The sequence below is a fragment of the Geotrypetes seraphini genome, chromosome 12 (assembly GCF_902459505.1).
Source record: "Geotrypetes seraphini chromosome 12, aGeoSer1.1, whole genome shotgun sequence".
Taxonomy (NCBI): domain Eukaryota; kingdom Metazoa; phylum Chordata; class Amphibia; order Gymnophiona; family Dermophiidae; genus Geotrypetes; species Geotrypetes seraphini.
Window position 1 is genome coordinate 94024834 of NC_047095.1, and position 17083 is coordinate 94041916.

Consider the following 17083-nt stretch of genomic DNA (forward strand, 5'->3'; position numbering starts at 1 on the left):
CTGTCTATATTTTGCACTATATTTGTCTATTTTTCTACAGTTACTGAGGTGACATTGCATATTTTAAAGTAATCTGTTTGACATCTTTGAAAAAATCCCTGAAACTTGTAAATGATAATTAACATTTTCGCTGTGTACCGTGTGCTTTGTGTTTTTTAATATATTTTATGTTTACCATTATGAATTAAGATATTCCATTCATGAAAATGAATGGAAGAAATTGGGGGCGGGGCTGGGGGGTGGGGCTAGGGCAGTACTGAATATTAATAGATGTCCCGTTTTGATAAATGGTCACATTAGTCTTACCTCCCTGCTGCTGCTGCTAATTGCTGACAAGTCTTCTTTCTGACGTCAATTCTGACGTCGGAGAGGACATTCTGGGCCAGCCAATCACTGCCTGGCTGGCCCGGAACGTCCTCTCCGACGTCAGAATTGACGTAGGAAAGAAGACTTCTTGTCAGTGATTAGCAGCAGCAGCGGAGAGGTAAGACTGCAGCGGTGCGGACCGGGGGAAAGAAAGGAGAGAGGCTTTTTTTTTCCGTGGAAGGGAGGGAAGGATGTAGGCAGGCAAGCTGGCTGGCTTTAGCGCGGCAGGGAGGGAGGGAGATAGGCAGGCAGGCAGGCTGGCTGGCTTTGGGGATGGACAAAATCTGGAAGGCAGTGGGGGACATAAGGAGGCACTGGGGACACTACGGACAAGGGAAGGAGGCACTGGGGGCACTATGGACACAGGACGGAGACACTGGGGGGACTATGGACACAGGACGGAGGCACTGGGGGCACTATGGATATGGGAAGGAGGCACTGGGGGCACTATGGATATGGGAAGGAGGCACAGGGGGCACTATGGACACAGGATGGAGGCACTGGGGGCACTAAGGACACGGGAAGGAGGCACTGGGGGCACTAAGGACATGGGAAGAAAGGAGGGAGGGAGGGAGGGAATAGAAAGGGATAATTGTTGGGCCTGGAGTGCAGAAAGAAAGAAATGAAAGAAAGGATACACAGTCAATTAATAGATGTCTCCTTTTGATGAAAAAAATAAACAGTCACGTTACCTCTGACTTACTTTCTCTGCAGCAGAGTTGGCAGCTGCGCTGAGGTGCAGGAAGGTCCTGTGATGACTCGTCTGCTGGCTCTGCTCCGGAAGAAGTAAGTTACATTGGAGGGGGTGGACCCGGCAGACGCAGTCATTGCGGGAGTTTGCCACAACTCCCTGCGTCTGCCGGGTCCACCACCTCCAACGTAACTTACTTCTTCCAGTGCAGAGCCAGCAGACGAGTCATCGTGGGACCTTCCAGCATGCGGCTGCCGAGTCCGCTCCAGAGCAAGTACGTCGGAGTGGGGTGGACTGGCAGCTGGCAGCTACAGTCATCATGGGACCTTTCTGCATGAAGGGAGAGAAAGGAGTAGGACTGCTGGAATGGAAGAGTGGTGGAGGAAAAGAAAGGGGGCAGGGTGGTATGGAAGGGTGGTGCTGATGGAATTGATGTACAGAGAAAGGGGAGAGACATAAGGGTGAAGGATATTGGAGGGAAAGAGATTGAAGAGGGGTGGATGGAGAGAGAAAGGGCAGACATTGGATGGTAGTGGGGAGCCTATGCTGGATGGAAGTGCAGATGGGAGAGATAAGGGAGCAAATGCCGGAAGGAAATGGGTGGAGAGAAAGAGGGGAGCAGATGCTGGATGGAAGTGGACAGAGAGAGGAGAAGGTACTAGATGGAAGGGTTGGAGAAAGAGGGTACATGATGGAAGGAGGGGATAAATAAAAGGAGGGCACATGATGGGGAGAAAAGGATTGAGTTAGGGAAACAATGGAGGGGTGAGGGAAAGAGGTGGCAAGCTTTAGGTAGACAGTAAAAAAGGACATTGATGAGAGGGTAGTAAGAACATAATCTAGACAGATGCAGAAAATAAATTGAAAAGAAAAATGAGGGGAGAAAGAGAAAGGGATTGCAGAGGAGAGGTGTGGGAGAGGGAAGGAGAGGAGAGAGATGCCAGACCAATGGGGGTGAAAGGAGAGATGGAAGGGGGAGGCATACAGTTTCTGGAAGGGGCATAGAAGGAGAGAAGATGCCATATAGGGGAAGAGAGACGGCAGACAGTGGATGGAAGGAAGAGAGTTACAAGAAGATGAGGAAAGCAGAAACCACAGAAGACAAAGGTAGAAAAAAATTTTCTATTTATTTATTGCTTTAGGAGACATGTGTCACTGTTTCTGTGGAGCATTGTATGCAGAGTCCAGCTGTATACTTTGAGGGAGAGGGGAGATATGATAGAGATGTTTAAATATCTATGTGGCATAAATACACAAGGCAAGCCTTTTTCAATTGAAAGGAAACTCTGAAATGAGGGGGCATAGAATGAAGATGAACATAAGAATTGCCGCTGCTGGGTCAGACTAGTGGTCCATCGTGCCCAGAAGTCTGCTCATGCAGCGGCCCTTAGGTCAAAGACCAGTGCTCTAACTGAGAAAGGGGATAGATTCAGAAGTAACATGGTATTTGGCATCACTAAGAGTTCTGAAATTTGCTTCCTGAGTTCCTGCTTGAGTGACTCAGGAAGAGAGATGCAGTCCTTTACCATACTGAAACAGACTCCCAAATACTCCAAACACTGGCTCTAGATGACTGTTCTTGAAGCTGACTATCCATCCCAGATCCAGAAGGAGATCTGTCATACTACATGCTCACCCTCCGGCTTTGATTGTGCTCTGATCAGTCAAGGTATGGGTGCATGGGGCCATTGGCAACCTAAAAATGGAAATGCCTTTGAAGGACATGGAATCTCAAAAATTTGCTGTGATCCCGGAAAATGGGAATATGAAGATATACCTTCATAAATTCTAACAGAGGAGGTTAGAAACAGTAAAACAATGAATGAAAAACCACAAACTAAAACTAAACCCAGACAAAACAAAGTTCCTACTTCTCGAAAACGACAGTCCTTACCATAACGAACCTTGAAATAAACTCCATTGCATACCCCAAACAACCCAACCTAAAACTACTAGGAGTGACGATAGACAGAGGCTGTACCATGCAACTACATATCAACAAAACAGTCCAGAAAACCTTTGCAGTCATGCGTAACCTAAGACAAATCCGAAAATTCTTTGACAGAACACAATTCAGACTCCTGGTCCAGGCACTAATACTAGGCCTACTGGACTACTGCAATATCATATACCTACCCTGCCCCGTCACCATGAGGAGTGTGTGGCACAGTGGTTGGAGCTTCAGCCTCAGCACCCTGGAGTTGTGGGTTCAAATCCTGCTCTGCTCCTTGTGACCCTGGGCAAGTCACTCAGTCCTCCGTAGCCCCAGGTACGTTAGATAGATTGTGAGCCCACCGGGACAAACAGGGAAAATGCTTGAATACCCGATTGTAAAACTGCTTAGATAACCTTGATAGGCGGTATATAAACACCTAATAAAAACTTGAAAAACTTGAAATGAGATTAAACAACTACAAACAGTGCAAAACACAGCCCTCACTGATCTACTTACTCACTGAAGAAGTTTGACCACATCACCACTGGCTACCTGTACAAGCACAAATACTTTTTAAATTCTATTGCATGCTCTTCAAAACCCTACATGGCAATGGACCATCCTACTTGAACACTCGCCTAACTCAGAACAACTCTTCCAGACCAAGGAGAACTCAAGACACCCTTAACCCACTCCCCAATCAAAGGCATTCAGCATTAAGAAAAAATACATGGCGGACTACTCACCACACAAGCAGCGAAACTAGATAGCCACATCTCCAATTTATTAATCTCAGCACCAAACTACAAAATCTTCAAGAAGGAAATAAAAATCAGGTTATTCAAGAAATATATCAAGACAAACTCCTGATACGAACAATTATCTTATCACAACCAATAACTTTACTCCATCAACAGACTATAAATGTTCAAACCAAGAGTTTCCCTGTAATCTTCTGGATATGAACAGAATCTCATCCTTTTGTAATCTGTCTAGAACCGCAAGGTATTGGTGGAATAAAAGAAACTAATATAATATAATTCTGGAGTCACTGCCGCAATGATGGACCAAACCATCTCCATGTGGAAATACAGTATTCTCAGCACCACATTTATGGATTTTAGAGCCTTTCGTGGGCATTATGAAGTATATATGGAGTACCTGCCAGAGTCTGATTCTTCTTCAGGAACTGGTTTTATGGCTTTAATGTCCAATAGCCTTTGTACCGTTGCTCAGAACCTAGTCTTTTTTTTCCAGCTGACTAGCTAGGGAGTCAATGGACAGATCTGAAGGAGGGAGATAGAACTCAATCTTGTGATCCTCTTGAATAAAGATATAGGACCCAACGATCCAAGGTAATTTTCTCCCACTCCCTCCAAAATTATGACAGCTTCCTACCAATGTATGGGGGCACGGCTGCTGACCTGGTGTCATTATGATTTCTTGGAGGTTGTGCTGACATGAGACCCCAAGGGTTGCTGGCATCTGCAGTTGCCAAATCTCTATCTGGATACCTGATAAGATCTCTGAGCTGAGGAACCTGAGCAGTACATGTAGTAGTACTTAAATGCTTTTTCATCTTATGGAAGTTGTGGACCATCAGAAAATATTTTGACTCTACATCTTTTAGATTGTTAGTCCAAGAGACAATTTTGTCCATTCTTGATTACTGTAACATAATCTATTTGGGATCAGAGATAGATGACAGGAGCCTATGGGAGACTTTTACAGGTTGTGAGACCTATTCCTGCATTTTGCTGGAGTTGCTGAAGTCGCGGGCTTGTACAAACTGGTTCAGTTCAGATGCTGAAATGCCAATGTGTGGCATGTGAGTTATAGATTTCTTGCTGTGAAGAGTTTCTCAAGGACACCAAACAGTGCTGTAAAGACAATGAGCTATTTAACAGTGCTGAAAGAAAATGTAAGTCAGCAGGACACTCCATCCGGGAACCTAAGAACTGATAAAGAGATGCCACTGAGACACTAATACCGATGTACCAGTGTAAAGAATGGAAACTTTAAGAAAAAGAAAGTTCCAGAAGCTATGCCCCTCAGGGAAGAATGGAGGCATGGACTAGGAGTGGGTTAGATAGGCAGCATATCTGTTCCAATAGGGTGATACATAATCACAGCTAGGGGATGGTCTAAGACAAAGAAACTTTCTGTATAAAACCCCCATGCTTTGGCAGAGTTTCTTTAGAGAAGCTGCGCCATACTTACAGAAGTATGTTGGCATGTTTGTATGAGTTTTTTCTTCTCTCTGATGTGTATGTCCAAACTGATTTATTTCTGATTTGCCAAATGCTGCTATAAAATTTATTACTATATATTATAGAATCCTACAAGAAAATATTAAGACGACTGAGGTTAGTTCAAAATACAGCTGTACGATTAATTTTTGTCTGAAAACGCATGACCATGTTAGCCCTTTTTATCAGCAACTACACTGGCTACCGGTTGAGGCAAGAGTTCTGTTCAAATTTGCTTGTATCTGCTTTAAAGTAGTATTCGGATTGGCTCCAATTTACCTTTCCTCTCATTTTGAGCTGTATAGGTTTACCGAGGCTACCCAAAGTTTTCATCTATTTGCCTACCCAAACCTAAAAACTTGACGATACAAGACATTCTTGGAAAGGACACTTGCATTTCAGGCAGGCAGGCAAACTGGGTTAGGTGAAATTATCTCTCAAGCCTTACCTTACTGTTCTTTCAGGACATTAGTCAAGACCTATTTGATAAATTTTTAACTTGATTTGACTGGTTTTAATGCAGCATTATTTTGTATTTCCTATCCAATTGTATTTTCTTACATAACTGTATTTTTCACTGATTGTACAGTTCTATTTTATGTGAACCACCTAGAACTGCTAGTGTTGGCGGTATCTAATATAATAAAGAGCTAGCCGCGCATGCGCACTCCTATTTGTGTGTTCCGTGCGTGTAGGTCTGTGGCCGAAGGAGTGCGCATGCGCGCTAATACGTCACCAGTCGATCGCCTCCACAAGCCGGACCGCAGTCAGACGACGATCTCCGTTCCTCCAGCCGCCGCCAATCTCTGTTCCTCCTTTGCCGCCCACCCCCTTCTCTTCCCGTGGACCCGAATGGCGATTCCAGCAGCGTGTGCATCAATCTCTACACGCTGCTTCGGGCCCTTCTACTGCCCTGATTTGCTCTGCCGCGTCTCTGATGATGTCAGGGCAGTAGAAGGACCCGAAGCAGCAAGTGGAGACTGATGCAAGCGCTGCTGGAATCACCACCTTTGTAGTCCGGACCGCGGGAAGGGAAAGGGGGGGGGTAGAGGAAACGCTAATGCTGCTGCACAGGGAACTGGTGGGGGGGGAGGGAAATGGAGGGGGAGGGAATGCTGCTTTGCACAGACAGACAGAGAGAGGAAGGGAAACACAAAGAAAATAAGAAAAACACAGGGGCAGGTGCACAGGGAACTGGTGTGGGGGGAGGGAAATGGAGGGGGATGGAATGCTGCTTTGGACAGACAGACAGAGGGAGGAAGGGAGACAGAAAGAAAAGAAGAAAGACACAGGGGCAGGGAGATACACAGAAAGACAGACAGGCAAAGGGGGCCAGGGACAGACAGAAAGGACAGCGGGAGCCGCGTTAGGAGGGGTGCGGGATGCGGCAGTGGGAACTTTTCCAATGGGAGCAACTGGGCGGCTGTCGGGAACCTCTAATCAGGGGCAGAGCAAGGTAAGAGTATCATAGGGATAAGAAGGAGGAGGGGGGATAAAAAAGGAAGGGATGCCTACTGCTGGACAGGGGGAGAAGGAAAGAGATGCTGATGGACGGGGGGGTGAAGAAAAAGGAACGGAGGACTAATGTTGGACAGGGGGAGAAGGAAAGAAGTGCTGCTGGACAAGGGGGAGGTAAAACAAAGGGAGAAGGGCTGCTGCTGCATAAGGAGAGCAGTGAAGGGGTGGTGGTGGACACAGGGGAGGTAAAAGGAAGGGAAAATGGACAGGGGGAGCAGGCAAGGGGTGGTGATGGACAGCCAAGGAAAAAGAAAGACAGAAAGAAAGAAAGCAGCTAAGGAGAGAGAGAGAAAGAAAGAAAGACAGACACACACACATATGTTCTAGCACCCGTTAATGTAACGGGCTTAAAGACTAGTACAAGAATAAAGTTATTATTATTATTATTATTGTGGGAATGTCGTGAGGAACAAAAATATCTTCTGCATTCCCAGAGGGTTGGCGAGGTCTGCTATCTGGCACAGATCTAGTGCGGCGATCTTCCATGCTGGCTTTAAGGTTGTCTAAGTCCTTATCACAGGGGTGTCCAATGTCGGTCCTCAAGGGCCGCAATCCAGTCGGGTTTTCAGGATTTCCCCAATGAATATGTATGAGATCTATTAGCATACAATGAAAGCAGTGCATGCAAATAGATCTCATGCATATTCATTGGGGAAATCCTGAAAACCCGACTGGATTGCGGCCCTCGAGGACCGACATTGGACACCCCTGCCTTATCATATAGCATCTGCCCTTTGAAGAGCAGTCTGCTTAAATTGGCTTTGGAGGCTGAATCACCTGCCAACTGCCTGATCCAGAGCATCCTGTGGGCAGAAATGATACACCGACATCTTGCTCATGACTTTAATGATGTCATATAAATCTAATATTCTAATCTATAAACTATATGCCATATAAGCCACTCCTTCCAGCATCAGTTGGGGCATTCATCCTTCTCTCCAGCAGGACTCCATCTTAACCTAGTGTGGCAGGCATGTGCCATAAATATGGCTGACATTGTAGCTTTGATCCCCAAAACTAGCACTTCAAATTATCTCTTAAGAACCACGTCCACCTTGCAATCTTGCACATCCTTTAAAATCACTCCTCCCTTACTAGGGAGGGAGATATGTTTAATTACTTGAGGCACCATGGAATCCACCTTCGGCTGACAACAGCTGCTGAAATTCTGGAGCCACAGGGTAAAGTCTGGCTATAGTTTTTGCCACCTATAGGGAGCCTTCTGGAGTCTCTCAATGCTGAATGACCAGATGTGTGGGAAAAAAGATGGTCTGAGCATTTGTGCCACTCATAACTGTGCACTGTGAAGTGGATGGTTGCTGGGGTTCCAACTTCAACTCACTAAGCACATCCGTAGTAACATGTGGGACGGTAGCTGACTTGAAAAAAGGTTGCATCAATGGATCTTCTCCTTGGTCGAGTGCAATTAATCGCTTCTTGACTCCCAGTTCCTGACAGGAAAGCGGAATCCTACAGGAAAGCAGCTGAGCCTGGGACAAAAAAAAGGCATGGAGTCCGACCTCCAATCCTCCCAGTCCTGTTCCAGTTGGTCACTTAGTCTGGGAGTCGGCTTTCTCCATGGCAGTAACACCTCTGGAAGAGAGAACTCACCCTGGCTCAATGCCAACACGCTCCTAGGCTGTGCACCCCAGAGATGTCAAATAATAATAATAATAATAACTTTATTCTTTTATACCGCCATAACCAAAAGTTCTAGGTGGTTTACACTATAAAGAGCTCGACAATCAGCTAAATACAATAATACAGTAAAAAATATAAATATTTGTAAAATAGAATTTCAGTAATAAAACTCACTAAGTAATAAACTTATCGAACAAAGTGGTCTTAATTAATTTTCTGAAAACTGCAATAAGATCACATAACTTGCTGAATACATTTACCTAATCAAGATTGTTGCTTACCAGCTTGAAATGCTAGGGTCCTATCTAAGAAGGTCTTATATCTACACCCATTAATTTTTGGATAAGCAAATAAGTAGAACTTTCTAGTTTCACAAACTCTGGAGTAAATCCTTGAACAGGTGCCCCCATAAACCCCTACAGAATCTCAGACTGACTTCTCTTGGGCTCCACAAGCATCCACACACTTGTGTTTTGCACCTTCGCTGTTTGTGGTCTTCCTACCACTAGGACCCCCTGCAGCTCCCCAGCCCTAGAGGACTCAGAGGAGGCCGAGCCCAAGGCTCCTACCCTCTTTCGCATGCCCCACGGCACGTGGTACATGGATGTTTCTTAGCCAACCATTCAGTGCTGATATAGAGGCAGAATAGCCTGAGTCCATCCCAGTCGATTTTGAGGCAGCTAGAGGCTTTAGGGGGGGAAAAAAAAAAAGTTTAAAATCCAAGATGGTCGCCGCCAACAAATGCACATCAGAAACAGCCTGTAGGGGCTCCCCCGAAGTTAAAAAAAATTCAGGGAAAGGGGTTTTGGAGGACCCTAGCTCTGGCCAAAGAAACCCTTAAAAATAACTTTTTCTGAACACCCCCCTTCCCATTTTCCCCATAGGGAATAATAGGTTGTACTCACAGTGCTGTGCTGGTGCTTGCCTGTGTCAGCTTTGCTTCAGCTTGACTGAGTGGAGAAGACTTTCTGCCTCAAATCCTTGTTGAAATCAGTCCACAACTGGAGATCTTTAAGCTGCCAATCTGACACTGACTGAAGACTCCACCCCCACAAATCCTCACAGCGCAACAGGTGGAGATTAAAAAGTAGCCGGCTCTTTGAAACCCAGCAGGGATTCATTCAGAGGCCCCACAGCCTTTGCTCAAGCCTCTATCATCAGAAGGCAAGCTGGCTCCCAGGGAAATGGACCCCGAGCCTCAAAGAAGCACAACACAGACTGGCTCAACAGGTACACCTGGGAGTTGCCTTGTGAGCTGCAGTCTGCCCTTGCAGAGTCTATGTCATCTCCCAGGTATAGCAGCCCCAAATGTGGGGGTCCTCTTGACACCAAAGCCTCACAAAACAGAAGAAAAATACCTGAAAATAAAAAACCAAACAGAGAAAATCAGAACACACCTTCTCAGTTCGCTTGCTCAAGGAAAAACTGAAGGCGGCACTATACTCCACTGGTGAAGGAGGAGGAACTGAAAGATATGACTGATATCCTTCTGCAACAGTTTGTGAGCACAGATTGATCACCTATCATACAGATTCCTGTGTTTATATAACAGAAAGATCTCAAAACAGAACATAGAAACTTGATGGCAGATATATTATAAACTGCTCATAAGGTGAATCCTTTGGGTAGTATATCAAAATTTAAATAAACTTGAAACTATCCCCCTTACAGTGATAGGTTAATGCACCAATATAGTGTTTTTATTCTGTTACTGTATATATGCTGTTTAGTTTTATTAAAGAAAGAAAGAAAATTGCTACCTGTCTTCGTGGCTTCCTGTACGGACGTCTTTAACAGCAGCAAAACCACAGGGTACCCGAGCATATTTATTTAGATTGTCAATGAGAGTTTTTCCTACTTCTAGGTAGTATGGATCTCCTGTAGCCTGTTAAGCATGAATATATTGCTATAAAAACATTATCGTGTTGTGAAACATCACTGCCCTAAACCAATCCCATCTCCTGGAGCTCTTTAAATGCTATTTAAATTCTACACTGATTCTCCATCTCCCATTTAGTTTCTATGTTTATATAAAAACAGTGAAGAGGCTATAAATCATTGAAAGTGTTGTCTGTCCTGTCAAAAGTTACTACTAAAGCCATATTTCATTTTAACTCTTCCACAAGCCAGCCAACTCTTCAGCAAAATACTCTCCAAAGTTTTACACTCTCTTAGGTTTCCGTGGCTTATGTCATGATTGTTGCAGTTGTCTGGGTCTCACCACGTCTGAGTTGGTAGAACCAACATTTCAGCCATCATGCTGTGGCTTTCTTCAGGGTATGCTGCAAGGACTGCAAGGTCTACAAGGGGAAATTAGGTTCTTATCTGCTAATTTTATTTATTTTAGTCCTTCCAGACCAGCACAGAACAGATGGGTTTACGCTCCTCTGTAGTAGAAGTGAGCTGTGCAGTCCCATCTACAATCAGTCTGATGAATAGCCAGGCAGGAAATGACTAAGCACAAAAAAACAGAACAACTACATGCCCCAAAGGCCAGAGAATAAATATCTGCTAAAATGACATAATCACACAGTTGGATAATGATCAGGGAAAACCTTCAACATTCCCACAGTTCGCCAGCTAAACCAGCTGAACCAATGCCGCTGCTCTTATACAGTTAATTATTTAGCAATTTATATTTAACATGTTCCCCAAAAACTAGACCAAAAAAACCCACAAAAAAAACCCCCGTACTCTTCGTGAAAAACTTCAACAAGAACGACAGTGGGGTCTGTGCCAGTCTGGAGGGTAAGAACCTAATTGCTCCTTCTTTAGCGTCCCTCCAGATCAGCACAGAACAGATGGGACGTACCATAGCAGTACTCATTATGGGTGGGGTCCCCAAAAGGCCACCACAGAAACACGCTCACCAAACACCGCGTCCTGACAAGCCTGACCATCCACACGGTAGAGGCGAACAAAGGAATGGAGAGAAGACCAAATCATCATTTTACAAATATCCACCGGAGGCCCAAGAGAAGACTCAGCCCAAAAAGGTGCCTGACCCCGAGTGGAATGAGCTTTGGGGAAATCCGGAACGGTTTTCTTCTGAAGAAGGTACACTGAAGCGATAAGCCTCCTTGATCCAGATTGCAATGGTAGCCTTAGAAGTGCCGCCCCCTTATGAAGGCCCGCAATAAAAACAAAAAAATGATCCAATTTACGGAACTCCTGGGTACGCTGAACATAAGCACGAAGGACCCTATGGAAATCCAACTTGCGCAAATGCCTCTGCTCCACCGAGTCCTCTCGACTATCCAAGACCGGAAGGGCAACAGACTGGTTTATATGAAAGGGAGAGATGACCTTAGGAAGAATGGAGGGAACAGGGTGCAGCACGACCGCTCCCTAGAGAACTCCAGGAAGGGAGTATCTGGGTGTCGTTGTAGACAATACAATGAAACCTTCTGCCTAATGTGCGGCAGCAACCAAAAAAGCAAACAGGATGCTAGGAATTATTAAAAAAGGGATGGTTAACAAGACTAAGAATGTTATAATGCCCCTGTATCGTTCCATGGTGTGACCTCATCTGGTCTCCTTATCTCAAGAAAAATATAGTGGCGCTAGAACAGGTTCAAATAAGAGTGACCAAGATGATAAAGAGGATGTAACTCCTCTAGTATGAGGAAAGACTAAAAAGGTTAGAGTTCTTCAGCTTGGAAAAGAGACGGCTGAGGGGAGATACGAGTCTATAAAATCCTGAGTGGAGTAGAACGGGTAAAAGTGAATCGATTATTCACTTTGTCAAAAATTACAAAAACTAGGGGACACTTGATGAAGTTACAGGGAAATACTTTTAAAACCGATAGGAGGACATTTTTTTTCACTCAGAGAATAGCTAAGCTTTGGAACACATTGGCAGAGGTTGTGGTAACAGTGTAGCTGGTTTTAAGAAAGATTGGGACAATTTCCTGGAGAAAAAGTCCATAGTCTGTTATTGAAAAAGACATGGGGGAAGCCACTGCTTACCCTGGATATTGCTACTCTTTGGATTTTGGCCAGGATAACTAGGTATCTGGATTGGCCACTGTAAGAACAGGCTACTGGGCTTGATGGACCACTGGTCTGACCCAGTAATAATAATAATAACAGTTTATATACTGCAGGACCATGAAGTTCTATGCGGTTTACAACAATTAAAAGATGGTACAAATTGAGTGGACTTAACTGAATTAAAAGCTAGTGATTTAACAGCTCTAGGGATCAGTTATTGTGGAGTAAGAAATGTACGGGTCAGCTGCCTAGATACTTCAGGAACAGACATATTTTTAGGCGTTTCCTAAATTCCCCATGAGTAGTAGGCGTAAGCAATTGTTCTAGATCTTTACCCCATAATGCTGCCTGATGTGAGAAAAGGTGTTGATGATGTCTTTTAAGTTTACATCTTCTAAAATTTAAATGTGAGCTTCTCTTATGTCTGTTAGCTGAGAAAGAGAAAAGGTCAGTTACATATTTAGGGACTAGACCAAATAGTACCTTAAAGCAAAAACAATCAAACTTAAACTTCACACGTGCCTCCATCGGCAGCCAATGCAGCAGTCGGTAGTAAGGTGTTACATGATCGAACTTCTTCAGCCCGAAAATCAGTTTGACTGCTGCATTTTGCACCAGTTGTAATCATCACATATTCTTTTGGGAAATTGGCAAATATTACAGTAATCAAGTTGACTCAGTACGAGGGATTGCACCAGAATTCTAAATGCTGAAATATCAAAATATGCTCTAATGGACTGAAGCTTCCAGAGAGTGAAAAAACCCTTTCTGATTAAGGAGTCTACCTGGTCTTTCATGGTTATGCTCTGGTCTAGTGTTATACCCAATACCTTAATAGTAGATTGAATAGGATAACTAAGTTTATTGATGCATAGTGATGTTTTGGTGTCACGCGGGTGTAGCGAAGCTATGAAAAATTTTGTTTTTTCTGAATTAAGTTTCAGTCTGAATTCAGTCATCCATTGCTCCATCAAATTTAGTACTTCTGTTGCCTTGGGAGTAACTTCCTAGAGAGAGTTAGCAAATGGGATGATGATCATAAAGTCATCTGCGTAACAAAATAGTTTTATCCCCAGTTGGGTCAATTGCGCACCTAATGAGGACATGTAGACATTGAAAAGCAATGAGGATAGTGGTAACCCCTGCGATACGCCAGATGGATTGCTCCAGGTATCAGAGAGATCGTAATTGAAATGTACTTGATAGGTACGGGACATAAGGAAACCTCGAAACCAGTCTAACACCTCTTCCCTGATGCCAATTGTAGCAGTTTCCCATGGTCCACTAAGTCAAAGGCAGAGCTCATATCGAATTGCATGATCAGGGCATTAAGGCCCCTACTGAACAAGAGATGCAGATTATCCAAGATAGCCGCAATTACTGTCTCAGTGCTGAACAAAGGTCTAAAACCAGATTGAGGTTACTAGTGCTGATGATTCTTTACTATTTTTTTTGAATTGGGGTTATTATTATGTGACCATTATTAGTGAGGAATTTTCCATTTTTTAGGTTATCGGTTAAGTAATTCAGCAAAGATAGTTTAAAGTCTAATGGAGCTGCTTTCATAATTTCTGTGGGACGTGAGTCAAAAACACAGTATGATTTAGAGTATTTGTTATATAATTTGATATAATTATTCCATTCTAAATCTTGAAAGGAACTCCAGATCATATCCACTGGTATTTCATTTCCTTGTATGTTAGCTATTTGATGTTCATTAATGTCATTTGTCAAACAGTTGTTTCTTAGGTTTTTAATTTTTGAATCGAAATGCTGTGCTAAATCATTTGCTGAATGTAGTTTAATATTGTGCACGAGTTGAGTGTAGCGTGTGGTGTCAAATAGATTTGTAACCGACTTCCGGTGACGTCATCACCCTGAATGGCGGGTTAGAGCCGGAGCTCTGATCCTCGAGCTAACGTTCCCCCGATCAGGAGCAGGCACGCCGCGGTAGCGAGCTGGGCACCCGGTGAGCAGAGCGAGTGCAGCTGAGCGGATTCGTAATATGCCGTCTAAAAAGAAACCCGACGAAGGGAGACCGCACGAGAAGGCGCCAGAAAAGAGCGGCCTGCGCCAGTTGCGCGGAGCCTCGTGCGCGTCCCAGCATGAGTCCGGGGAGAGCGGGTCCGATGAAGAGTCGGAGAGGGGGGCTTCTCCGAGACTGCGGAGAATGGATTCCTCTTCCGCAGCTGTGACTAAAGCAGACCTCCAGCAATGGGTTTGTGACATTAAGCAGGAGGTTGCTGGTGTCAAAGAGAAAATCCGGGACGCAGTGAAGGAAATCAAGAGGGAAATAGCCGACCTCATGGGGAGAGTGGAGGAGACTGAAAGGAGAATGGGGGAGCAGGAGGAGGTGGTACAAAATCTGAGTGGGGCATTTGAGGCAGCCCAAAAGGACTGGCAGGACTGTTACCACCGGGTGGAGGATTTGGAAAACCGGTCCCGCCGGAATAATGTCCGCATCCGCGGTGTACCTGAATCGGTGAATTATGCAGATGCGGTGAAGGTGGTGCAGGAGATATATCAATCTCTCTTCTCCTTGGCTGACGACGGCGGAGAACCCAGTGGGGTCTTGAAAGTGGACCGGGCTCATCGCACACTGGGACCCAAGCGAGATGACTATCCAAGGGACATTATTGCATGTCTCCACAATTTTGCCGACAAGGAGTGGATGGTGCGCAAGGCCCGTGATCTGGGGTCGTTTGAGTGGAAGACCCATAAAGTGGAGGTGTTTCAGGACCTTTCTGCTATTACTTTGCAACGCAGGAGAGAGTTTCGCCCGATCGTGATGATCCTGAAGCAGAACAACCTCAGATATAGATGGCTGTTCCCCTTTGGGCTCCTTCTCACTATTAACGGTGCCCATAAGAAAGTGACCACTGTAGCGGAGGCTGGCAAACTGTTGCGGAAGGAGGGGATCCTTACTGGAGAGGTTCTGATGTCGGACCGGCAAGGGACCCAGCAGTCAGAGAAATTTCGCTGGAGAGAGCGTGTGACCAGGTCACGAAAGCCGGGTGCTGGTGGTCGAGAGGTGGAGGAACCATATGGAAGACGCGGAGCTGGACCTTCCAATGGCACTGGCGAGTGAGCAATGACGAGTGAGCAATGGCGGATCCTGCTTGGCTGCACTTGGACAATTGGGACTTTCAATGCCGTGACTGGGTAGATGTGTGGCTGGGACTGTGTGGGGGGTTGGATGTGAGGGGTTTTCTTCATGGGGGTGAGTATGAGAGGGTGCCTATGGGAGTGTGACTGAGGATGATTGCTTGTTGGGGGGCTGGGGAGGGGAGGGGGAATGGATGAGGGGTTCATGAGCTGGGGTCACCCGGAGTCATGGGAGGGCTGAGGAGCAGGTGGATATGGGTAGGGTTGGGAGGGGGGTGGGGTTGGTGGGGGGTGGGGATAGGGGGCAGGGTAGGTGACAGCATGGGCTTTTGGATCTGGAGTGGGGGGAAGGGGAAGAGGGGTGCAGGGTGTGGGGTAGGATTCTTGGGTTATGGGACCTGATTCTTTGAGATTGGGCAGTTTTAACGTTAAGGGCCTCAATATGCCACGTAAACGCCAGCTCTTGTTGAAGGAGTTGAAAAGGCTGCGTATTGATATCAGCTTCATTCAGGAAACTCATTTTGTGCGCCCTGGGGAGAAGCTGGTACAATATAGAGAATATCCGGGGAGGGTCTGGGCCTCCAATAGGAAAGAAAGGAAAAAGGCAGGGGTGGGCATTTTGTTTGCTAAACGTCTTAAGATCGTGCATGAACGGGAATGGAGGGATGAGAGGGGGCGATGGGTGATTTGGGTGGGGCAGATAAATGGGGAGGTAGTCACCCTGGTGAATTTATATGCCCCGAATTCTAAACAGGGTTCTTTCTTCGATGAGGTATTGGCCAAGGTACTGCAGGTTAAGAAGGGGTCGGTGATTGTGGGAGGGGATTTTAATTTAGTTATGGATCCCAGGTGGGACTCTACGGGGGTTGGAGGGGACCGGCTTAAGTCCGATAGGAAACGCCTTAAACACTTGGTTGACGTACTCAATATTGTAGATGGGTGGAGATCTCAGCATTGCATGGATAAAGATTATACGTACTACTCCCCTGTTCATGGGGTCTATACTAGAATTGACATGCTGTATCTGGATAAGGGATGGGGGGGTAGACTAATGGGGTCCTCCATTGGGGACATTGGCTGGTCAGATCATGCTCCCATTTGGATGGATGTGCGATGGGGTGCTTCGAGAGTAGGGGATCACTACTGGAGATTGAATGATAGTTTATTGAAAGATCCGCAGCTGGTCCGCAAGGTGGAGCAGGTTATTGAGGACTTTTTGGAGAATAATAATGTTGATTCCTACTCTCCGGTAACAATATGGGAAAGTTTGAAGGCCGTACTGCGGGGGGAGCTTATTTCTATGGCCGCTCATAAAAAGAGGCTTCAATTGCAGAAGGAACGGAGTCTGAGAGAGACTTTACGTCAACTGGTAGATCAACATAAGAGGGGCCAGGGGGGAGCTCCCCTTGGGCTTCGGATAAGGGAAGTTCGGGCAGAATTGGGGAAGATGGAGGATGAGGAGATTCAATTCAATCTTGAACGTCTTCGTTTAAGGTTCTTTGAATCTGGTAATAGAGCGGGGAAATTGCTGGCTCATCGTCTGCGCCTGCAGCAGACGCAGTCTAATATTATGGCTATTAAGGA

At 45.5% G+C, this 17083-nt stretch overlaps 1 protein-coding gene across 2 annotated transcripts in view; it reads right to left on the bottom strand.

Annotated features, from left to right (window-relative positions):
• EDEM3 (ER degradation enhancing alpha-mannosidase like protein 3) overlaps positions 1-17083 on the bottom strand; it is a 254529-nt gene that overhangs the window by 72472 nt on the left and 164974 nt on the right. For both annotated transcript variants that reach the window (XM_033916146.1, XM_033916145.1), the window contains one exon: positions 10162-10286. In XM_033916146.1, coding sequence (XP_033772037.1) covers positions 10162-10286 — 125 coding nt within the window. The remainder of the gene's footprint in view (positions 1-10161; positions 10287-17083) is intronic.